The sequence below is a fragment of the Manacus candei genome, unplaced genomic scaffold, assembly GCF_025592945.1.
Source record: "Manacus candei isolate 608988 ecotype Guabito, Panama unplaced genomic scaffold, ASM2559294v1 h1tg000044l, whole genome shotgun sequence".
Taxonomy (NCBI): Eukaryota; Metazoa; Chordata; class Aves; order Passeriformes; family Pipridae; genus Manacus; species Manacus candei.
Window position 1 is genome coordinate 2,290,530 of NW_026138092.1, and position 24,665 is coordinate 2,315,194.

A 24,665-nucleotide genomic window follows, 5' to 3' on the forward strand; every position below is an offset into this window, starting at 1 on the left:
CTTCAGCCTCTCACTAAAGTGGATTAATGTTTCCTTGGAAGAGAAGATCAGTTTTATACAGACAAAGACTGACATGTCTGTATAAAAATATAAACAATTCTAACACACATGGAATATTTTATCCAGCTTTGCAGGTTAAATCATCCAAACCACTGCCTTTCCTTCTGGCCATCAGCTTCTACTCACCCTAGATGGGTTATCCAGAGAGGAGGTGCCAAGGAGCTGTGGCTATGGCACAATCCATAACTCCTCTGGGCAACCTGTGCCAGTGCCTCAGCACCTTCACTGCAAAGAATTTCTTCCCACTATCTAACCAAAATCTACCCTCTTTCAGTTTAAAGACAAAAGAGATTCTCTTCAACGGAGGTGACAAATTTCAAATTACTGTTTTAGGAAGCTGTGGTTGAATTGCTTCAGGCAATCATGGATTAAAGTTCTCCTTTCTTCATCTCCCTCCTGTGCCCGGGTAACACAGAGCAGCAGGAGCAGCAGACAGCACGTGGGTTTTCAGGCATCTGGGGCAACTTCATGGGTGAAAATTAAGGCACCCCAGAAACTACTGAAAATCTCTGCTTGTCAGGGATTGTAAAAACAAAACGTTTGAGTCCTGAAATTAAATTTAGACTTTCTCAGTCATCCAGGTGTCCTTGCAAAAGTTTCACTCCAGGCTCCTGGAGTGGACTGTTCTAAATTCTCCTGCTGGAGCCCTCTCTTCCACACAGCTCTGCCTTCAGCATGTCAAGCAGAAATAGGACAGAAACATGCAATCCAATGAAGAAATTGTTTCAGATTACAAATTACAAATAGCTTATTTATAATTTACAGCACAATTTAAAGGATTTTTCTGTTGCTGCCTTCAGAAGAAAGTAAATACACACACACACACATAAACTTTTGCTGGGAATGGCAGCTGCTTGGTAGAGCTCTTTTACTGATAACAATTTTTTGCCTCAAGAATTCAACCTCCTACTGGAAGTAGATTTTTTAAAAAAAATAAGAAATGGATTTATCTCTGTAAACTTCTGCAGCGAGTATTTATTTTGCAACCATGGTGCTGAAATTAAACAGCTAGATAGATACATGTTTATATTCCTGCAACCACAGGACTTTTTTCTAAAGACTCCATGAATGTGTTGCTAAGAAACAAAGTCCTTCATGTATCTATGTCACTCTTTAACTTATCCTAATTATAAACACATTTTTAAAATTGCTTCTGAAATTATATTTTTAATGTTTAACCATTGTCCAATCACTTCAGACGTCACGTTGTTTACAGGAGGCAGCAGAAAAAAGGGCCAAATGAAGTAAATAGATTTGTTCTTAAAGCATCATCATTTGGAGTTGCTGGAATGTTTACAGGAAGCCTTTTCCCCCCACACGAGGAGGGTCAGACCTATTACAGCAAACAGTTGTGACTGACCAGACCTTTGGCACTTTTGTGTTATTAATTCTTCCTGTAACTTGCCGCAAATAGTATGCTTATTTTCTTCTTTCTTATGAAGAAATTGCACTAATGTTTTAGGCTTTGCACAGTTTTCAGGCTCTCTGATCAAACCCCCATGTTTCTCCCAATAGATATATTCCTCAATTGCACTGCCTACCCCTACAAAACATAAATCACCTCTAAAAAGTCATCAGACTACTACATTTCTTCAGAGCTGCATGGAATTTTTCCTATGGCATTCCTCTGAAAAAAAAAAAAAAAAAAAAAAGAAAGAAAGAAAAAAAAAGCAGAGTACCAGCTACATAAAGGTCAGATTGCAAATCTGTTTTGATTTCTCCAACAGTATTAAAGTGAAGTGAAAACCAGAAAGAGTATGGATTCCTACTCACCAAGGAAGAACCAGGAACAGATGAGAAAGATTTACAACTGTCCTTGTCTTTCAGCCTTCACCAAAAGAATTATTTGTGACCTAATTAGTTTGAATAACTAGGAAAGCTTGGGAAAGCCTGCAGAAGGTATGAGTTAATGAATCTGTGAGTTACATTTAAGAATCCTATAATAATCAGCAAGTGTGGATCCTGCTCACCAGCCTGACCTCCTCCCACCAAGGGCATGGGTTCACAAAACAGCTGAGTAAAATCAACAGCAAACAAACATTTTGGTGCAGAAGAAGCCATTTACTTGATAGTCTGAATTGCTACATTTACAACAGAAAAAGGTCTCTGTCCAAATCATCCAACTGGATGCATTAATGACCATCAGAAACCAAGCTCTGATAGTGGCTGTTCTCTGCAGAGAATCAAATATGGCATTTCCCCCATTGTTTACCCAGCTCCAGAGTTGAAGACAAGAATGTGTGAGACACACAACACCTGTCATCACCGTTCCCCACAACACTGCATCCACTGGTTAAGGAGCAACACACCTCTGAAAAGTCATTTTTATGAGAATACAAAGCATGTTGTTACTGAACCAATCAACGCAGCATTAATGTGCAACATTTTCCATCTGAGATAGACACTCAATACTAGCTGGCCAGGGGGCGTTGGAACTCCTAATTGTTTTTCTTCCTTGCAGCTACTCCTCATCACATAGTAGTAAACTCGGTGTTATCTCCAGAACACAAAATGCAACTGCTCATATTGAACAGCCCCTCTTTTATCTCACTTTTTACACAGCATTACACTACCAGTATTTAAAAATTTCCCAGAGAGTATCAAAATTAACTCACATTCAGCAGCAAAACAATGTCTGTTCAAGGATTAAATACTTCCCTCAGTATAATGCAGCAACACTTAATTGAAAGTCACTGCTTGCTGAAGTGCAAGAGCAGCTTTGCCATTTTTAATGGTGACAGGTTGCAGAAGTTTGAATTGAAAAGCATCTGGGTTTTCTTTAGGATGCAACAGAAGTCACAACAGGTGTTGCAAATCCCCTTGGATTTGTGCACTTTTCCCAGGACCCAAGTTTTGAGCATTAAATCTCACGCCAATCTATGCTGCTACTCAGCAGAGTGCTGTGTTACCAGGAACATCCTGGAGCAGTGTATTGGCACATCCAAAAGGTCCCAACATCTTGTTCTAAAGGATCTCCATGGCTACAAAACTGGCACGTACTGCCATTCCTGAAATTGTTCCCAACACATCAGACTAAGCTAATAAAAACACACAAGGTGGACACTTTGTCTCAAGAATCAGATCTAAAAGGCCTTGAACCTTGCTCTCTATCTTTGTATCCAGGTAACAAACTACAGATATTTGCATAATCCCTGTGATGAGCAACTGGTTACTGATGGTTTCTTTGCTTCAGTACGTTTATTGAGCCCAGGCTAGGACCTCATTTTAGGATAATGTGCTCCCTCATACAGCCTGCCATTGCTTAAGATCCCAATTAGGTTAAAATATTCTCCCACCCCGAGGATTTCTTTGGTCATTAGTCAGAAATGAGATTCACTTTCTTCCCACCAGAGCACTTATTGCCCCTGCCTGCTCTGGAGGCACTAATTATTGCCAGCAGTAAATAGGCAGCTCATGACTGCTCACATCGTTACCCAGATCATCAGCACACTGCTAAGCAGACTGTCCTTTGCTCCCTGCCTGGGCAGCACTCAGATCCTAATGTGAAGCCATCCCACAGGTTTTTTTTTTTATAATCTCATATTCCATAAAATCTATAACTAATCCTCCAGCCCAGCACGTTGTTGGCTCTCCTGTGAGTGGAATACAGGGATAATCCAATGGCTTTCTGGGGTAACAGATCCTCGGGTGGCTGCACCCTGAGCTGCCTCTGCAGGCTGTCACACCACAGAGCAAGACAAAATATTAACAGCAAAACTCCCATTTTTTCCAGGATTCACAGCGTATGTGAAACATGTTGGCAGGTATTTGGATAAAAATACTTTTGTCCCAAACACCGAACTCCCTCAGCTCCGCTTCTATTTGCATTTTCTGAGAATGGGTCATCAGAACTTGACCTGTCCGGCCTCAGACAGCAAAGTGTTCAAACACTAGCACCTCCTATCACCTCTTGTCTTGAATCCAGTGTGAGGTTTTTTGTCATAAGTATTATTTTTAACAACTCTGGATCTCTTTTGTTACACAAAAATATCGTAACACTCACGATACAGTTTGATAACTTTAATGAGGCTTTACAATTTACATTCAATATGTATTAGTACACAAAATATAAGAAATCACATATACATATAAACTTCTGTTTGCTTTGCAAGTCAACCAGTCTGAACTACACAAGCTACATTTATTCACACAACAAAATGGAACATTGTCGAGCTTCATTCACCGATCAAACATCTCAACAACTTACAGACCAACATTTTTTTTTTGCAGCTGCTAAAACAACAATCTCCCATAAGGAACAAATAATTTACATCAACAGATACACTGACATCACACTCTACAAAATGAAAAAGCCAAACTGAGCACTGAGTGAATGCCTCCAGATTTCAGCAGAACCCACATGAAGCAACAGTGCAGAACTTATACCAGCATCAAATCTGTCCACGGCTTATCAGCTCCACGACTGAGAAAATAAATCACATACAGAAATTCTTTAGGGTAAATGAAGCCATTTCATTACAGGGTTATTTAACCCACTTATTTTTCAACTTTTTTAAAACAAAAAGGAAATAGCTTAAAAAAAAAATTGAAATATTTACACCTTTTGGGTTTTTATTTTCTGACTTAAACTATTCTCACGTACAACATGAATTTGTACTTTGTGAATAGTTTTGGTCCCTCAGACTGTTCTCTTGGTGAATCTGTTTTTAACTACTTTGTTCAAATATAACAACACTTCACTAATGTAGTTATTTGAAGTTAAGTAGATAAAAATAAAATAGATCTTTTTATCCTAAAACAACACCTCTCATTTTTTTGCTTCTGAACAGCATACAGTCACAAAAACCAAAGCTTCTGTTAGCAGCATTATAGGTGAAGGGCCTTTTGTGTGAAGTCCTGGAAACCTTCTGGTACCTTCAAATATACTGAATGTTCTCAGCTCTTCAGACACAGACCCTGCAAAAACTGAGCATTCGGCTTTCACAAACAAAACCATGTTCCCAAAGCAGTTCCCTGCAGAGGTGTTCATTTGGTCACACACATTTTCACGAGACACATGTGACCTTTAACAAATGAAGCAGATGTACCACATGAGCATTTCAGTATGTGCACTAGGGGAACACTTCCAGAATTGTCCTTCAGTTCTGGGAGGGAGGGGAAAACCTATTTTTACAACCACTGCTTTATGTCTGGTCGTTTCAACAAAATTTGTTGAAAGGACTAAAAACTCACCAATGAATCTGAAAATGTAACTAAGCAAGCTGAGCTGATCTGCTCCTGTGTTCCCACAGGAAACCTTGGGTTTTGTCAGTGAGCTGAAAGGAACACTTACACTGATGAAGCTTGCAGCTCTCCCCAAAAACTCATGGAATAGTCAAGAGGTCAAATCAATGAACCAAGCAAAGTGGATCATTTCATAAACTAGGAACAAGCAAAATGTATTTTATATACACAATTGGTAAATTCAATGCCTAGAAGCAAAGAATACCCTTATGGAAAGGACACTGGACTTTATCCTAGAAAGAAGTGACTCTGCAAAGGATTTGGTGTAGAGAAAATCTACTCCTTTTAAAAATCACCTTGGAGAACACTTTTGCACTCGCATCCAGTCTTAAGAAGCCCTCCAAGGTTTGGTGGGGAGTATTATAAGGAGCCCTGTTCACTTTAGTACCTGGAAGGGAGAAATATGGATGACTTATCATTCCACTACCAGTTTTGGAAGGGACGTATTCCAGAAAGAATTAAAACATTCCAGGGCATCTTTTGGAGTAGCAATATCAAACCGGTGAGCGACAACAGCAAACCACTCACAATTTAAAAGACATGCCAAAGCACTGAGCCTTGGAATTCACTTCAAGGTACTGCCCGTGCACGAGCGTTGCCTCCACTGTCTCTTCACAGACTGTGTTAAACTTCACTGTCCCCTCGAGCTGAGCGGCCGCGGGTTTATCTGTTTGGAACTCGGCGACTCGGATATCGCCGCGACCTTCAAAGAATTCTTGATGGAGCTGAGCTCCCACACGTGCAAGTTCACGATGTGAACGCCACAACAGCCCCTCGTGATCTTGTACAGGTTCCTGAGCACGGCCTTCCGGAGGAGAATGTACACCCAGGGATCTAAAATCTGGTTCCACGTGGCCATTCGGAGGGCGAAAAGGATCGTTTCGCACGTCTCCTTCGAGCGGCTCTCGTTAATCCCAATCCTGGCCATGGTCACCTGGAAATGGAATGTTTTAAAATTATGCATCAAAAAAAAAAATACGCCAAGAGAGCACACAAATCACCTGCAAATGGAATATTTTAAAATTACACATTAAAAAATAAAAATACACCAAGAGAGCACGTAAACGAGTGAAGTCGTTTCAGCTTCGTCTCTGATCTTCACACCTTCACAGCATCAATGCCTCCCAGTTGCAATGTGAATTCTGTCAGGCATATAACATTTATCATCCTGGAAATCCTCTCATGTTTTACACAGGACACACACATGTCTCTGCTGAATTACTTCTGCTGAACTTTGAGCAGATGATGGCAACCAGCCAGGGAATACCCTCCAAAACCAGGGACTGATTTGAGCAAGAAATAAAAACTTAATCCAGAAGTTGAGCTAACAAAGCATGCCAAGACTGTTCCAGGGATGGGTTTTTTCAAGGACAGAGGCCACTAGCAGGTCAGAACATTTTTATGAAAGGTTTTTTCACATCTTCCTAATTAAAGGCTACAGAAGGAATAAAGCAGCTTGATTTCAGCAAGAAGATTCATATGTTTTAAGCTGCAATAGAACATAATTTATTGACACCGGAGGATTTAGAGGTTTATAGGGAAATTTAAGCCATGGTGACAAAAGCCACCAACACCCCTCCTCTTGCCAGTGGAGACACAGATGGGTTCCTGTCCTGAGTTCCTGTGTGAGGAAAGCCTGATCTGCAAAGCCAGGAATCTTGCCATAAGGTGGTAAATTATATCTCTCTCCCATTAATGTTCAAAGCACACGAAGACTTTTTTGGTAGAAAGATGAAACACTGTAAGGCTTTCAGTTCCAAAGCCTTTAAAGCGACAGTTATTTAACCAAGAAACAGGGTATTTTACAAACTGATGCTACGAGTACACTGATCAATTGGGCCATGAAAGGCAGGGTCAGTCTGTCCAAGTGCAGAAAGCTGTATTTTCAAAAAGATACATTGGGGGAAAAAAATAAACAAAAAAAACACCAGCAACAAAAAAGCCTCAAATGAATGATGAGAGAAAACTAAAGCTCAATACTCCAGCAAACCTATTTTACTCCTTTTTAAACGCTTCTCTTCATTCCCAGACCCTACCTATAGCTTGCAGGTCACCATATCTGAGTCTAAACTTGAGTGGAACAAAGTGAATGCATAAAAGGACACTGAACTTGCTTGATTAAGCATCAGATTGACCATTTCTGTGTGGCATCTATGGGAGCAGTACAGAAATCCCCCAGGAACACTGCTAAGGAATCTGGTAGGACTGACAGAACCACAGCTGGGAAGCGGTGTGAGGAGGAGGAGGAGGAGGAATGTCTGAGCACCAAGCCAACACAAACACCAGCCAGTTCCCTGAATCTGCTTTTCACCCCACAACCACTGGGCACATTCCTCTCTGACATCAGCAGCCCACCCAAACTTGAACAACCCCTTTGGCTTCTGCAGGGAATGGTTTTTCAGGGCAGTCTACATTTTATTTATTAGAGGTCTAATACCACAAGCCAAACTCAGAATATTCCTTACTCATTCAAGTAGGACTGGGCAGCAAATGGAAGCTCAACAGAGCTCACAGACCAACATCCTTATCCCACACAGCTCATGCTTGACTTAATTCAGACATACAGCTTCCTAACCTGCTTCTTGATGGACTTCAAAATTCATTTGTTGTTAATAAATACCAAATCACATTTTCACAGTCAATTGGTTTCTTTGCATTTAAATTCTTATGATACTGTTCCAAAGTCAGTTTGAAACTGTAAGTTACAAAAAAGGACTAATACACTCCCAGATTTTAGGTAAGGATTCCATTGAAGCAAAAAACACAGCAGACAGCCTGTATTTGCTCCCTGGGCACGAGACACTTGTGCCACTGAACTGGCTCAAGTCACCAGCTCAGGAACTGCAAGCAGAGCTCTGAGAGCAGGACCACCTCTGCAGGCACAAAAGGCCACTTCTTTCCTTCTTATTTGACTAATAGTGGGCAATAATTAAGTCAGGAAACCAATTCAAAGACTTTTTTCCTTCCCTGTAGGTCCACCAGGTTACTCTGACAAGGGAATTCTGTTCCCTGTAGCCAGAAGTACACAAATGGGGAAGTGGGAAAGGAAATGCAATTGCATCATATTTAATTGCCTTTGATGTGCACAAGTTCCTATTCATGCAGATTCAGCAGTATGACTCAAAAAATTAATCTCCAGCTGGTAAATAATAAATGTAACTCGTGACGTTTTCTAACCTATTTAGAAATGTAAGAATCCAAGTAGCACTTTGCTGATTTATTCAATGTTTATATGAACACAGCTGTAGTGTGTCTCCCTGGTTTGTAAAAAAAAAAAAAATAAAATAAAAAAGAAATGATGTAACCAAGACAATTCAAACTTTCTTTAGAAAAGGAACTATAAAAGCACAACTCTAAAAGCAATTTTTTTAAACCAAGGGTACCTGCTTGTAAGATATAAAGTTATCCTGACTCATATTAGCCCTTACTGGTTTAAGGAAAGACCTGAGAATTCCCTGTATCTAAAAATTAAGAGAAATGAAAGTTGTGTCAAGCAAGGACTTGACACAATACATTAAACTCCATACTTTCTGTACAACTTTAAGCTTCACTAAAACCAAGGCTCGCTTTGCAAGATCCAGGAAGCCTGATGGAAAATTTTTTAAAACCATTTTGAAACTGTTGACTTCTTCAGTTTTGCACCAAGCAGAGAGCACCAGAGAACTGCCATTTCCCCGGGGCACAAAGCTCAGTGCAACAAACCGAAAAAACTCCGCTCCAAAGCTTCACACCACTCTCCAAACGTAAATAGCACTAATTTAATTTAATTTCCCCTCCAATTGGAGCTCCAGGAGAACAGCTAACGGGCTGAATGGCTGTGCTGCTCAGTCACATTCCCGTTAGTCCTCAAGGACAGCCTGTCCAAACAAGCAGCAGACTTCACAGCCGGTTAGGAAATAAGACAAAAATGCTCCTTTGATGCATTTCAGTGCTTAGGCTCTAAATCCAGGTTCTATCCTTGACTTCAGGAAACTGGAAAAAAAACAGTCACCAAGAGACTGACATGGAAAGCAGAGTGGACAAATATCAGAAACTCTCGTCCTCTGCGGCTCAGCCCTCGGGCTCCACTTCCCTGTGGGAACCTTGCAGACCCTCCCAAACCTCTTCCTCTTCCTTTGGATTTCCTTACAAGCAGTTCGGAAGATTTCCATTGATGGAATAAAATCCATGGATTTTTCAGTCTTTGCAGAGTATTTATATTTTGTCACTAAGGCCTACACTGAACCCAGAGGTGCAAATCCCCTTCTCCTAAACCACACAGGGCTCAAGGCAGAACTTTACTGATGGTGTCCCACTCCATGGAAACAAAACAATGTATACTTATCCTGAATTTCCAGAAGTTTTTGGAACTTCCATTACTCATGCTACAAAAGAAGCTGCAGCCTGCTAATAGGCCAGAGATCACACAAGATGCCACTTCGTAGCACTCTATAAACACAAACTTTAAGAAAAAAAAAAAAATTGCAAAATAGGGGGAGAGAGAGCTAAAAATGCATTGAATCTTCACATTTTATGTACTGTTTTATATCTCCTGAGAACAGCTATTTGAAACACTGAGAGCAAATTGCCCGTATCATTTGTTATACAGATCTTGCAGTATATAAACCACACATTTGTTGCAACAAAGCTGAGCATGCTTCACTCTCTTTTTTATGTGATTCTGTAAGTCAGGGTAAAAACAAGGGCTTCCAAGAAATATGCAGTGCATTACTCCTGCCATCAAAATGTTAGTGCACACACTGTTCTACTTATGCCACATAATGCTTTTTATGTTCTTGATCTGCAACGTGTTCTTCCCCTAATGTTTTCCTTTCTCTTTCCAAAAGACAAACGTGAACCATGTCTTCAACTTTTATATGCCAGATGATCGTTCAGCCCAGCAGTTAAATTTTAACTGAGCACAGTACTTTTATAGAAAATGTCAAATTAAAAAGGAATTGTAGATGAAAAAATACGTGAGCAAGCTTTCCTTCACACTGAAGTCCAGAGGGTACTTTTAACAGCACACACAATAATTCCTTGTGGAAAGTTTTGCAGGATCAGCTCTTGAGAAGTAGCAGCAGAACAAGGCAATCTCCTTTTCTCTCATGTGTACTTCTGTGGCAAAGTAGTAATGCCAAAAATTAAGAGTGGATCCACTGGCTCACTATTAAGCTGGGGAAAAATCTGTGTCTAACTCCCAAAATCAAGTTCTGGTCCAAAACAGGTAAATCAAGGATGGTGATTACTACCTGCCACGATAGACATCCTTAAATGTGTAAGTTTGATTATTATCCTGATAAAAACAGCGAGTCTGAGAAAGACCTTTCCCCTGTCAGGATCACAAGAAAAACAGAATCCGAAGAGAACCCAAATGAGAAACTGCCGGAAAAGATTTGAATTACCAGAGGCAGCTGGGATTGCCAAATTATTTTACAGAAATTTAGCCTCTGTGCACTCCATATTTGCTCCCCTTAAAATGGAGCTGCACAAACCTGGAGGTATTGTGGGAGTCACCATCCCTGGGGGTGTTTAAGGTGAGACTGGATGTGGCATCAGTGCCATGGGCTGGGAACCACGGCAGGGTTGGATCAAGGGTTGGACTCGATGACTTTTCCAACCCCACTGATTCTGTGATTCTCTGATTCTGTGTTCTGAACAAACCTTTGTAAACTTCTTGAAATGAGATTTTTCAGTACGCAAGGATTTCTCAAAATTACTGATAAAAACCCGTGAAGTGCCACAATATTATACTCACTATTTGTATTTTATTAAATGCCTTTGGCATTATCATGCTCTATAAAAGGCAGGAATGCAATTATGAAGTAAGCCTCGTAAACAGAAGGTGTTGGGGTTTTTTGCATATAAACTTGCAAACATTAACTGAAAGTGAAGACTTTATTTTCTGTCAGCTTTCCCCTTAGACACTACCTATTTGCATCTGTTTTGCAGTAGTATAAATTCAGGCTGGGCTTGAATGAAGCATTCCAGGCCACTTCTCTTTGTTCCTCCTAAATAATCCAAATATTTCTATCTATGGTTTGACAGCCCTTTTTCCTTATTTCCTCTCCTCCCAGTCAAAATTAGAAATACTTTGCTTCAACTAGCTGGTAATGTAATTACTCTCACAGCTTAATTTGAAAGGAAAGCTTTGTGGATAAGGGTAGAAAAGATTCTAGCATTGGAAAGAGTAAATAACTCACTTCACCATGAAAAGACACAGCAAACACACCAAAGTCAAATAAACAACCTGTTTCCTGAGCTACATGTTTTAAAGTTACAGGAAGGCCTGATTCCATGGCGTGAGGAATGTGTTCCTGCCTAAGAACAAGGCCTGCAACCAAAATATCTTGCACAAAAAAATTAATTGTACACATAAAATTAAAACATTCTTTACCCTCCAACACTGAGAGGAACTTTACAGGACAACTGTAAGGGCTAGAAAACAACAGAGTATTTCTTACCCTGCATAATAAGGGACATCCTTAAGTATTCAGGGATGCAAGGACTATACATATTCATACTTATTCTTCCATTAAGGTCAGCTGGGTAAAGCTTCAAATCCTGGAAATAATCTATTCCTTCTCTTTTGTTGCTTTGCTTTTCCAGGTTTTCACACTCATTTGGGAAAAAAAATCCCATTTTTAATGGTTAAATAAATAGTCTAATTTATTTAGGAGCAACAAAACTTCTCTCACTAATACCTGACAAATGTCCAAAGAAAGAATCACAAATAACACACAATACTTGGGAGAAAGAGAACTGTCTGAATGCAGAAAAAAAAAAAAAAAAGACAATATATAGACAACCTGAGGAGAGATACAACATAGATTCAGCAACCAGAGGCAAATCTTCCACTTCTGTCTTTCAGAGCATGAAGACGCTCCACTGGGAATGCAGGATCTGCCAGTTCTTACCTGGCCAGTTTTTTAAATTCTCTCTGATGTGCTTCTTTTGTCTAAGAATCTAAGAGGCTGAACTCTCTAAGGGTTCCTTGGACAGGTCACTCCCTGGTTTCAGAGGAATGTCACACACCCAGTGGTTTTCAGGGCAAGTACCACCAAATCCAGAGATATCCAGACATATTAGAAGTGTTAAAAGAAGGGAGAGAAGAATTTCAGAGTGAGTCAGTGATGATACATAGTGGGCCTTTTCACCTCTTCTAGAATTCAGGAATGCAGATAGCTTTGATGTGTGACCAAGCCTGCAAGACCTCTATTAACAACAGGTCTAAAAAAAGTGAAAAACCTACTCTATTTTCTACCAGTGGAGAGTCAGACATTCAGCTTGAGTATCTGAGAAATGATGGTGTTCCTTGTATGGGTGTAGGAGGGAAAAAAAAAAAGGTATGTTCAGTTGTAATTATATTTTATGTTTATCATGGATGCAACATACACGGTGGAGGAAAACGAAATCTTCTTGAATATCATAGAATGTCACAGAATCATTAAGGTTGGAAAAGACCTCTAAGATCATCAAGTCCAACCATTTCCTCAGCACCACCATGTTCACTACTAAACCATATGCCCAAGTGCCACATCCACATGCCTTTTGAACACTTTCAGGGATGGTGATTCCAGCACTTCCCTGGGCAGCCCATTTCAATGCCAGATCACCCTCTCAATGAAGAAGTGTTTTCCTAATTTCTGATCTAAACCTCCCTTGGCACCCTTGTCCTTCTTGAAGACTGATTAGAGTCACAGTCACCTAATGACTTGGTGCTATCTGATTTGCAGTGTTTGAAAACCTGGCTAGAGGCAAAGGAAGACATGATCTGTTGCTTTCATGTTGTTGGTCTTTTTTAAATCACTTTGTTAAAGTGACTTATTCTATATATCATTCTGGAGAAGTAAACTGAGAAGCCACGAACAGAAATATCAAGGCCATATTAGCAATATATTTACCAAGCTGGAATAAACAACTCACAATCACATTTTTCTTTAGTATTGTCAAATAAATTGAAAGGGACTGTTTTGCAGTTGGACCACTCAGGTGGAGGAGGGAACAGAAAAATTGTCTCCATCTAAGAGTGATTTATTTCTCAGTACTTCTGTGCAAGCACGCTCCAGGTAAAACACAGATTCAATTTTATTTCCAATTCACTAATGAACTGTAAATCCTAACCCAAATTTCCACTACTCACATGGATCCTCACCTCCTTCCTGCTTCACCTGCTCTTTCTCCATGCAGTGAAGCAGGTGGGAGCATAGCTGGTCACATCCTTCCCAGCACAAGTGTCTTCATCCTCATGTCCTAACATTGGTCATAACACAGGTCAAAACCTTTCTGCAATGTCCTGCTACCTGGCCACTGCTGTTCCTAAAAGCACATCCACAGAACCCAAAATGGGACAGAGCTCCTGCTCTGCTGGGGATGGGCACACCAGGAACAGGCACCCTCCAGCCCGGTGAGCTTGCAACAAAAACTGCAATTCAGCAATTCCTCTCAGACATTCACACATTCTACAGTATTCCTGAGACAACCAACTTCTACTAGAAAGCATTTATCAACACCATGCCAAACTAAAGTTGTGAATTAACACCATAATTATCTCTCAGAATACATGAATCTATATCACACCCTGAAGTCTGCCATTAAATCTGGGAAGGGTGAAGGACTTTGTGGAGTTGCTCCATGTGAGTGTATTTGTCCCCGAGACTTTTCAGCAACAACTTTACCATTTAAGGTGTTTAGATACTCAGGAAAGAGAACTTTCCTAAAATAACTATCCAAAAATGGTTATGCTGTGTATGACATTTTCCAAAGATGGTTATGCAGTGTATGATATTTTCAAGTAAGAAAGGCCTGAATAAGTGTAATATCTAGGAAACAGGAAGAATTCTCTTATACCAAACAATGGAATGTATGTCAAACTGACTTTTTAATATCAAGCACAGAATCCAAAAAAATTACCAACTGAATAAATAAGCAGAGGTTACGAATGGCAAATTTATTTGGGTGAAGTTTGGAGAATTTGATTTTTTGAGATGGTAACTTCAAAATGGGAAAAAAAAAAATCAGAAGTTTCTGTGATAGTCACTGACATCTATTTGGAACAATGTACTGTGTTTCAATTTTATAGATCTTCATAGTTTAATTTGGTATATGTCATCTAAATTCAAAAATAAAGATGGAAGAAACTATGAAAGAAAACCAGAACAACATCATTTTGAAAATGCCACGTTCTCACATGACTCACAACCTGCCTTCCCTACTTTCTTCCCTCCAAAACAATCTTATTGTATTCTGATGGCACTGCATTTTCAGAAGAGGCTTTACATAAGTTTTTCCAAACAGCACGAGTAAACACAGATAACAAAAACTATATTTATGCTTTCCCAAGAGCCTCTGGTAAAGGGCAATCTGTCAATCTTAGCCTTTCTTCCTCCCCTGGTTCATATCATCACTTATCACCACCATCCATTTCTTCCCCAGCACTTCTTTCCTGTTTAGAGAAGATCTCAACTGCTCAGCTCCCTGACTTCTGGGAGAGGGAGGTAAACACTTGAATTACAAATATAGCCACAATTAATATAGAGTTTCTAAGCACTCTGTGATAAACTATGCCCTGGCCCACACTTATAAACATTTTTTTTTAAATGATTCCTATTTCTCAGAAAGGATAAGGCCTGTAAGATCTCTATGTGCTGTAAAAGAGGAAAATAGGAACAGACCAATTCTGAACAGCAAAACAGTACCTTTGAAATTCAGTATCATCTCAGGTGGGTATACTCTAAAATTAATCTCATTCCATTTCTCATCTAACCTGGAGGAAATTTGCCAGCTGTGCCTTTCATTTTATTCAAAATAAAAGATCTCTATAACCAATACTAAAAAAATGCATGAACATCTTATCCAAGGGTTTCTAGTATCATAGAAACACATCTGAATAGGTGGATTGAATTTTTAAATGCACTGTATTAAACTCTGTTGCTCTCTCTGCAGACATCTGCAAATTCTTTCCAGGGAATATTTTCATGGGGACATACAAAAGCACACTCAAATTGTCTGAGTTGCTGATTAAACCTTATTCCAGGGGAAACTAAGCTGGAAAGACACTTGTGTCTTGAGACTAACAAAAACCTCAATTCAAATGAGTGTTCTCTTTCCTCTTAAATCCTAAAATGAGTTATTAATTTCAAAATCCCTTTTGGCCCATAATATCAGCAATGACAGTTACCTTTCAGCAATTTAACCCTGAGTATCAGAGGCTCATTTGGAAGAACTCAAGCAAGAACAGGAATTGAATTTGCACAGTGTTAATGGATGTATCAGGAAACCCAGCAAGCAACCAAAGGATCACGACAGGAGGGAGAGCAAGAGCCCTTTCTCTAGTGTAGCTCAAAAGACAAGCAAACTCATGAGATTCTTCTTTCCAGAGGAACCCAGTGAGCATTTTATTCGTTCAAACTGCCCCTCCTGATCTCTTCTGACACAGCAAGGTCTGGAAGAGAAATAACTACCTACAGTCGACAATAACCATTAATGTATTGATGCTTTGGACTAGACATAGAGGTGTATTTAGCAGGCCTGCTGCTGGCAAAAACCTTTTTTTCCTTTCCCTATGAAACTGGTTCGTTCATTAAAACCACTGTGGCAGCAGTGGGCCCCTGAGATGGGCTTGCACCCATCCTCAGAGGTGCAATGACAGCATCCAGCAAGAACCCACAGGGGTGAAGCATCACCCAGACCCAACGAACATCTGCCAACACATCCCATCTCTGTATGGTGTCAGCAGACAACCACTCTAGCAAGAATTCAACACCAAAAGCCAGCACAAGCATAGCAATTATCACTGATTATCTTCTTTAAAATCTGAATCTTGAAAACAACAGTTTTTTCCCTCTGAAAGTTTATAACAGCTGCAAAGGTTAGCTAAACATATTTAAGAGTATCTTCTTCTTCAGTCTTCAGAAACACATGACTAACTTATTCTTTTTCAAAAGGAAAGATCACTCTCCCTGCTGACAGCGCCTGTGCAGGCACAACAAGCTCACAGAGGCTGCAGCTTTGACTAAAAACCTGTAAGACAAGAACACACTTGTGCAGAGCAGCCACCGGGGAGATCTGGGGGGCTGTGCTGGACAGGTGGCAAGAGCCTCACTTGGCAGAGCGTGGGCCTGCATCTTGGGACACCTCTCTGCTTCTCCTCAGCTGCACTTTCTGATCATGAAAAACCACCAGTTGTAAGAGAATAATTTTTAAGTAACTCTTTTGTAGTAGGGCAATACAACCAGCAATGGTTGAAGGCATACAAACAGCATTAATAAAGCAACGAGCTTTATTAATACATGATGCCCATCACACATACAAGCATAAGGTAGCAGAACAGAAATTTAAACTGCCAGCTTACTAAAAAAGACAGAAAACAAGAATGCAGGGAGAGACTTCAAGGGTAACAGGGGTATGAACTGCTGGCAAAGTCACTGTGTATGTGTGGATGTGACTACACATGCAAAACAACCCAAATGAGATGTACACAGATTGCCTTGTACACCAAACTACCTTATACTGTATGCAACTAGAACTTAGTGTAAAACCTGCAACAAAGTGACCTCCTTTGGCACATATGATCTGTGAGTACCCAAAACACCTGATGGAGCAAGCAGGGTGGGCTGGGGTGAGGGTATTCCAAGGAGAGCCTCCCTGTTAGCACACAGCTGCCCTTCTCACCAGCTCCAGAAGCACCTTTGTTGAAAGGACCCCTGAGATCAGCTCCAGCAGCTTCTAGGCTGAAGTGACTCAGTAAATTCTAAGCTGGACACAGCCCTAAGTGCACAAAAACCAGCCATCAAGCCCCACTGCATCTGAGGACAAGAAGAAGTCAGAGCAAGTTCAGAGAGACACAGTTAGCATAAAAAATTGGAAAGGGAAGAGATTACATGAGAAGGGACTGATAAAAAAATTAATCTATGCAGTAAAAAAAGCAACTGAATAAGAGTTGATTTAATTGTATAAAATGAACAGCTGAGCCCTTTCAAAAAAAAAAAAAAACAAACAAAACCAGGAGTGGCTATTTTCTGCTGTATAGGGGAGGTAAAACTGGAATGAAATTAATCAGATAACTGCATGGAAAAAGATCTTAACAAGAATAATTCGAATGTAGAAGTATTTTTCTCAGGCTATGACTGTGTTCCACACATGAAAAAAATCAGAAATTTCTCTGTATCACAATCTTTTTCTATTCCTCTAAAATAAATCCCTCCTGTCCACAATTACAGGCAGTTCTCTTTGCTACTCCAAAAAACAAAATTTAAAATATGTTTATCCCTCAAGCCCTACAGAATATGACGTACTGAAGTCAGAATTTGCTCACACCAACACAGCTCCAAAACCAAGCCGTTTCATGACAGGCCAGATGTCAAGTCACAGCCAAAAACCAGCTTTATATAACAATCTATTTCATCAGAGGTGCTCGTCACAAAATGCTCCAGCCCAACTATTTGCTTTGGGAATCCAGCCCCTTGGGATCAAATCTACCCAGCAAAATTCACATACCCCCAGCAAAGGGCTAAGGCTCTAGCAAGGATGAGAAATGATGACACTATGCAGAGAAGTTGATGTTTCTACCTTCAGAACATATTTACCTGGAATTACCCACCATAAAGCAAAATTATTTGGACTGTCAGAACAAATGTGCCTCTGCAAATTGACTATGTATATTATTGACTACACATATTATTATAAAACTCATGAATTTCACTTGTCGCCTTTTTTTGCGAATTCGCTCCCCCTCTCAGTTCCTCAAAAGCAGATCAATGTTCCCCCTCATTCTCAGACTTCATTAAGGAAAGATTCCCTCACAGTGGCAGAAAACTTGAGAAAGCTGCTCATGTTTGAAAAACAAATGAAATGGAGCTTCAGGAAAGAAATCAAAAGGGAAAAAAAAATCAGAAGGAAGTCCCTGTCCAACAGCTCCAGGCAGAGCTCCACATAAGCCATACCACAGGCTCTGCTTTTGAAAAATGCTACACATCTCCAGCAATCTTAAGGTAATGGTGGTGACTGATTATACACTATATATTATTATCTATAATATTAAGTGTTAGCTATCTATGCATTTACACACACATAAAGGCATCAAAACAACTTCACTACCACTGAGCAGATGCAGAAGTCAAGTTCAGTTCCACACCAGACACCATAAAGGACAATCCAGGGTCTTGGGACTCTAATGACATCTAAAGGTGATTTTGTCACAGGACAGTGACAATGTCTGAATATTAACTGCACTTGGAAAAAAACATAGAATTGATTTGAAATCTAACAGTGAAGTCAATCTGTAGTGGAATTACAGTACTGGACTTGATTCTGGTGGCTCTGCACATACATCAACAGACATAACACCAGACTAGACTGAAAGCAGAAGGAAAATAAACAAAGCAAACCCCCACATCAGACAGGAAATCACACAACGAATCCAAGCTCTCCTATTTGCAAACCACATGTGGCATAAACCACATTGCCTTCCTCCACTTTCTCTTCCAAAGGTTTGTTTGGTTTCCAATTGCTTTGGTTTACATTGAGGCAATTGACTCTCACAAACATTTTGTTCTGTGTACTCTTCGGAATAGAGAACATAGTTAAAATTCACAATTCAAAGACTAATACTGACTTCTAGATTGAGTTTAAAAAAAAAGTTAAGAAGCAAATGATTGAAGAACAATCATTTAGGTCCTTTTCCAGATAATTTCACCTATGGACACCTGCTCATATTCATATCAAGAAAGACTTACTTTGGTACATGCTGATTATATTATAGAATATAAATTCATTTATAGTCTATAATTCATTTCATAAATTAAAGGCCCTGAGAGGTGAAGATATATCAGATAAGCAGGTTTGAATCAGCAATTCATCATAAATCATACACTTTGATAAACCCTGGGTCACTTTAATGCAGCACTTAGGCAGTACGTCCTGACAAAGCTTTATCCCACTGCTGGCCAAAAAATCTTGCTAAATTAACACCACACTTATAATTCTGTTTGTATTCAGTGAATAGAATGCCATGAAAATAAAGACTGGGTAATTCAATTAATTAACTGGTATAAACTCTACGATCCTAAGAGCTAAGAAAGGAAATATCTACAAAGGACCCCATCCTTAGTACAATATATAGTACAATTAATAAAAATGGAAAGGCATAACAAAATTACCAACACTGAAAAACAACCACAGTGGTTGCAATTTAGTGTTCCTTTGTATGTTGAATAAATGAAGCACCTCTTTTGAATTAAAAAAAGTTTGTAGGTCTTCTGACACCGAAGGGTTTTTAAAAACCAAATTAATTCCTACCTTTGAGAACAATTATTTTACCCGAAAATAAATGTCACCAGAGGATTTCATGGAATGTAAAGTCATCATTTGAGTTGCTCTCCTTGAAAACCACTCTGTGGCTTGCCCCAGACAAACTTCAGAAGGTGTCTGAAGTAACTGGAAGGAAGTTCACCACAAAACTTGCTATACTGCTGTGACAACTTTGTTTATGCTCTCCACACTACAGCCACGACACTGACAGAAGCCCACACAAATTTAAACTATGCTGCAGAGCAAGACTAGAAAAATTCTCTGTGATATGAACAGAAGTGAAAGAGGTTTTGTGCATTTCAGTGATGCAGACATTCATATTCAGACTTTCTCCTTAAAGTCTGTGATACTGGATTAATTAAATGCTACCTGCCAGATACACCCAACTGCTGCAGCAAGGTTAATAGCAGTATCTAATTTAGAACTAACTCAGGTGACTTCATACCCTGCCATAGGCAGTGAGCAGATGAGATACAGCTGATAGAGATCTCAGATGTAAATGTCTCTATTTGTTAGCTCAAACCAAAACTGTTCCTCATTTATCTCCCTGGAAAACTACGGGGCCTTGTTTCCAGGAAAGAAGTTAAGATTTCATACAGCTTGTAACTTAACCTCTCTGACCTGAGCAAAAAAATTCATTTTCTCCAGACAGGTTTACTACACTAAAAAGAGTTACAGCTTTATACCAGCTTTATACCAGCCATCACACAACAGCAGCTGTCAAATTCTTTCCTGTATCACAATCCTGGTTCCTTTGGCTTAGAGTGTGCCCTAACGGGAGCAGCACTTACCACTCTGGGAGAGCCACAGCAGTGACAGCAGAGCCCCAAGATACAGCTGGGATGGCTGAGAGAGCACACCAACCACACACAGCAGCTCTCCCAGTCAGCTGTCCAGATTACAAGCCCAGCTTGCTTAGGGCTAAACCAAACGTTATTTTAACCCACTGCCAACCCCTGTTTCTCAACAGGACTCTAAAGCAAAGCCCTTAACGCCCTGTTAATGGAGTGGAGGATTTTTAAATGCTTAACTGTTACCTGCCATAATACAGTTCACAAGTATAGCAGTAAACTGTGAAAAGAACAACAAACATGCTGCTGTAAATAAAAAAGCTACAGGAACCACAGTTCAGACTAAAAAGACTTCCCACTTCAAGATTTCACTGAATTTGTGGACAAGCTCACTATTTGTTCCAATGTATTCTAGCCACCATTCTGCTACCACTGTCTGCTTCACAGCACTGGAAATACAGTCCTCACAGTCCCTATATATTTAGCTTACTCAATGTATTTTGTTTATGCTCAGAAGTGGAGAATAATTACCAAGTTTTTTATAGATGCACAGGTACATGCATTATGGACAATATGCATTAAAATTAGTATCATTGAGCAAATAGAGCTGTTACCACAGCTCAAGCACTTTAAAACCTGGAGATAAAAAAGTATAACTTTTATACAGTGATGTGCATTAAACATTGGCAAACACATTAGGCTCTTACCAGGAATGGACTCCAGCAAATGCAAGAAACACACATTATAGCCAAGAGCTGAATGATCATTTCAAAATGATGAGATCTCCCTTGTCTCTGTTGACTTTTAAGTTTGACTCTTAAGAGGGTAATTCCTGTGACAGCATTGCACAAGAATGAAACAGCAAGGGCCAGTAACCCAAGGCAAGAAAAAAGTAAGAGATAAAATCTGTCTTCCCAGTCCTCAACATGTTCTGTTTTATAGAAGCACCAGGTCCTCGATGCTTGAATTTGGTAGGCTCTAAACCTAAGAATAGGCAGCAAAGCTATAAGAACAGCAAACAGACATACCATAGTCAACATCATTTTCACATGTCTAGAAGTCATTTTTGTAGAGTGAAATATTGGCTTAGTGACTCCAATGCACCGTTCAACGGCCATCACACTGCCCAGGAAGAGTGGGCACAGACCAAAGAAAACCATGCAGATGCCAAAAACACTGCAGAGAATGTTGTACTGGTTAAATCGGATCCAGTCTTTATCCGACGCATACACAAACACTGCAATGGCTCCGTTGATGAGGTGGCCGAAGAGATCTGTGACAACCAAGCCACTGGCAAGAAGCAAAAAGGAGGCTTTTGATTTCTGCCGGAATCTCTGGTATGCCTTCATGAGAATTGCTATGGCGAGGCTGTTGGACAAAATTCCCACCGTCATGAAGATTATTGAAAAGAAAACTGAGATTTTCTTCTCCGTGTGGCAGGTTGTGTTCCTCAAGACTCCAAATCCAGCCAGCCCTGGTGATTTTGAACCGTTCATGGTTAGGAAGGGAGGCGCAGCCCTCAAAGCATTTCAGCAGTCTTGCAGTCAAAAGGCATCTGCAATATTAAAAACAAATATACACAACACTGTAAAAGGCATACCACTGTTCAAATGGCATTTGAAGCAGAAATTCCATAATATTAGCCTGTGGTACAAATCTAATTTTCCGGTTTTCTGTGTGATATGATATGGCATCACATTGTAAGCGCATCAGTCACGGGGTAAAACAATTATCTGCATGCATTATACAATGCAAATATAGCCTACAGGATCTTTAGAGTCTCTGCATGTGTACGATACACAAAATAACATATAAAATACAAAATGCACTTATACATGCAGTAAGAGAAACCATACAAACCATTCTGGTGGTTAACCTACGTTAAACAAACGTTTTTGCAACACACTCCTAGAATGACAGTATACGTCAGCCCAGCCACAGTAAAAAGTGAAATACTCAAACTGGAGCACTTAGAGATTACAATCGCACTCCATTTCTCTTCTCACTGTTAAACATTTATTTTCAAAACAATGTCCTAACATCTTCCAAACAATTCTCCTCTCACAATTTCTTGTTTCAAAGCTTTATCCTAACCGACACTGAAGCCTTCGACTTCCCAGCGCCCTCGCTGAAGCCCAAACTTGGTTTTTAGACCAATTCAGAAACCCATTCTGCGAGTTGCTTTGCACTTTATCTCCCATCTCTGCTCCCAGGATATTTCTGCTGGCAAAAAGAAAACCTCCCAGGCAGGGGGGAAAAAAGGTACAGGGAAAAAAAAAAAAAAAAAGAAAAGAAAAGGCAAAGAAAAAAAAGAAAAAGAAAATGAAAGACAAAAAAAGACAGGCGTTAATAACCCGTACTACAAACTGCCGCTGAAGTCTCTCGGTTACTGAGCTACACTGGGAACCGCGCACGCCGGAGCCAGGGGCATCTCTGCCAGCCAGGAGCGCTCGACCGGCAAAGTCCAGGGAAACTCCTCAGGCGGAGTGCGGCACCAAACTGCACCTCCCTACCCACATTCCCACCTCCCTACCCACATTCCCACCTCCCCACGCCCCCGGCGCGACCCTCGGCGGTGCCGGGGCGCGGCGGCCCCTCCGCCCGTGAGCGCTGCTGCCGCCGGGGGCGGGGCGGGCACAAGTGCCGCGGTCCCGGCCCGGCCCTGCCCGCTCCAGCCCCGCCGCCCCGGCCCTACCGCGGTCCCGCTCGGCCCCGCTCGGCTCCGTGTGGCTCCGTGGTGCGGACGGAGGCGCTGCGGGAGCTCCGCCGGCCCCGCTCCCACACCGGCCCCGCTCCCCGCCCGGCCGGCGCCGCCCGCCGCCCGCCCTCCCTCCGCCCCCGGCCCCGCTCCTGGCCCCGCTCCGTGCGGCTGCCCGCCCGGGCCCCCGCACCTCAGCCCTGCCCGGCGCTCCCTGCCCGGCCAGGCTGCGGGGCTGCCCCGCTCCGGCGCTGTCCCGGAGCCGCAGCCCCTGCGCTCGGTTCCCCCGGCTCCCCCCGCCGCGCCGTGCCGGGGTGCAGCGCTGTCCCGGCCGGGGGAGCGGGGCTGCCGTGTCACGGCACGGCCACGGGGCACCCCGGCCAGGCAGTGCCTGCCCACCCTGCTGCACCACGGCGGTAGCAGCTCATGGGGCAGCCGAGGGAGGGGTTCTCCTCAGCCACAGCCTCATCTCTTCGCTTTCCACGTGCTTCTTCCCAGCTACCGCCTTCAGCAGCGCGCAGGGAGCTCGGGAAGGGGTAGCTCCCAGGAATACTGTCCGGAACGTAGCTGGGCACATCACCAGACACGCACCCCTTGCACCTGCCGGGTCACGTAGAGCTAACAGTGTTCCTTGGACAGTTTCTCCACTGGAGAAGTGGTGAGAACACATCCAGATGAGGCATTAGTGATGTTATGGATAAGGCTAGAGAGTCATGTTCTTCCTTTCCTATCATGTACTTACGCTGTTACAGCTTGAAGTTATAGGTAACTTTTAAGTTCTTTCATCCATCAGTGTCTGGGACTACCAAATGGGCCTGAATGGGAATTTTTATTAAGAACTCTTCTATAAAAATAAGCCAAAATATAAAATCAAGGTCAGATTGTAAAACCAAGTTATAAAATGTTACAGAATTTGTCATGGGCAATAATGATGGAGAAGTTACATTTACTTCCATTGAGACACATCCTTGAGTTGTACTATTCCTGGAGCCACAAGACAATTACTTAAAAATTAAAATTCTCAGACATACTACAGTTTTTGTATACCTTCATACCTTAAATACTATGGGTACAGTTTGCCTCTCCCTAATCCACCAGTGAGGAGATACAGACCAGGTAAATCCATTCTTTCAAATAGTATTTCAAGTCACTTACACAGACAGTTAAGAGCCCCACACGATGACCTTCTGCCTCAAAATACTTGTCAGATTTTGGCATTTTATCATACAAGGAGCAAAAATGCTCAATTTGGTCTGATTGAGACCTATAAATTCCCATAAATTCTTAAGACAACAATAAAATATAAAAACATCTCAAAATACGTTATTGCTCGTTAAAGTTCGGGCGAAATAGTTTCTTTTATGTTTCCCTGCCCAGAAATAAAAAGAGATGGAGATCTCAAACTACAAACAGCTTGCTCCATGCCCTTCTGTCCTACCCAGATTTCTTCACCCATCCCTCCTGAAATGGGGGGGCAATTCCATTTGAAAAGAAGCAATGAAGTTGGTACTTCAAGACCCTGCAGTCTGGGAGGTAGAAGCTAAAACACCATTATCAGGTAGATCAAGACAAAGAGAAGAACA

At 41.1% G+C, this 24,665-nt stretch overlaps 1 protein-coding gene and 1 long non-coding RNA gene across 7 annotated transcripts in view; both read right to left on the bottom strand.

The window, feature by feature from the left end:
* Positions 1-24,665, bottom strand: part of LOC127474798 (uncharacterized) — a 652,309-nt gene that overhangs the window by 609,535 nt on the left and 18,109 nt on the right. The window lies entirely within an intron of this gene.
* Positions 4,069-24,245, bottom strand: PTGFR (prostaglandin F receptor). Of its 6 annotated transcripts, none has more exons than XM_051796089.1 (3): positions 23,276-24,245; positions 21,092-21,939; positions 4,069-6,238 (listed from the first exon to the last, which is right to left on the bottom strand). In XM_051796089.1, exons 2-3 carry the CDS (start codon positions 21,878-21,880, stop codon positions 5,936-5,938), a joined length of 1,092 nt encoding a protein of 363 aa, XP_051652049.1. In that variant the 5' UTR covers positions 21,881-21,939; positions 23,276-24,245; the 3' UTR covers positions 4,069-5,935. The 6 variants fall into 6 exon arrangements, with proteins under 6 accessions (XP_051652049.1, XP_051652047.1, XP_051652051.1 ...); XM_051796087.1 differs by lacking the exon at positions 23,276-24,245 and adding an exon at positions 23,080-23,241; XM_051796091.1 differs by lacking the exon at positions 23,276-24,245 and adding an exon at positions 23,080-23,239 and having other exon boundaries at positions 21,413-21,939.

Bases quoted from the DNA above. Each gene is read 5' to 3' on its own strand.
- PTGFR (XM_051796089.1), bottom strand. From the start codon at position 21,880: ATGAACGGTTCAAAATCACCAGGGCTGGCTGGATTTGGAGTCTTGAGG. The intron at 6,239-21,091 runs GTAAGAGCCTAA...TTCCATTTCCAG, and splicing joins TTTGCTGGAGTCCATTCCTG to GTGACCATGGCCAGGATTGG.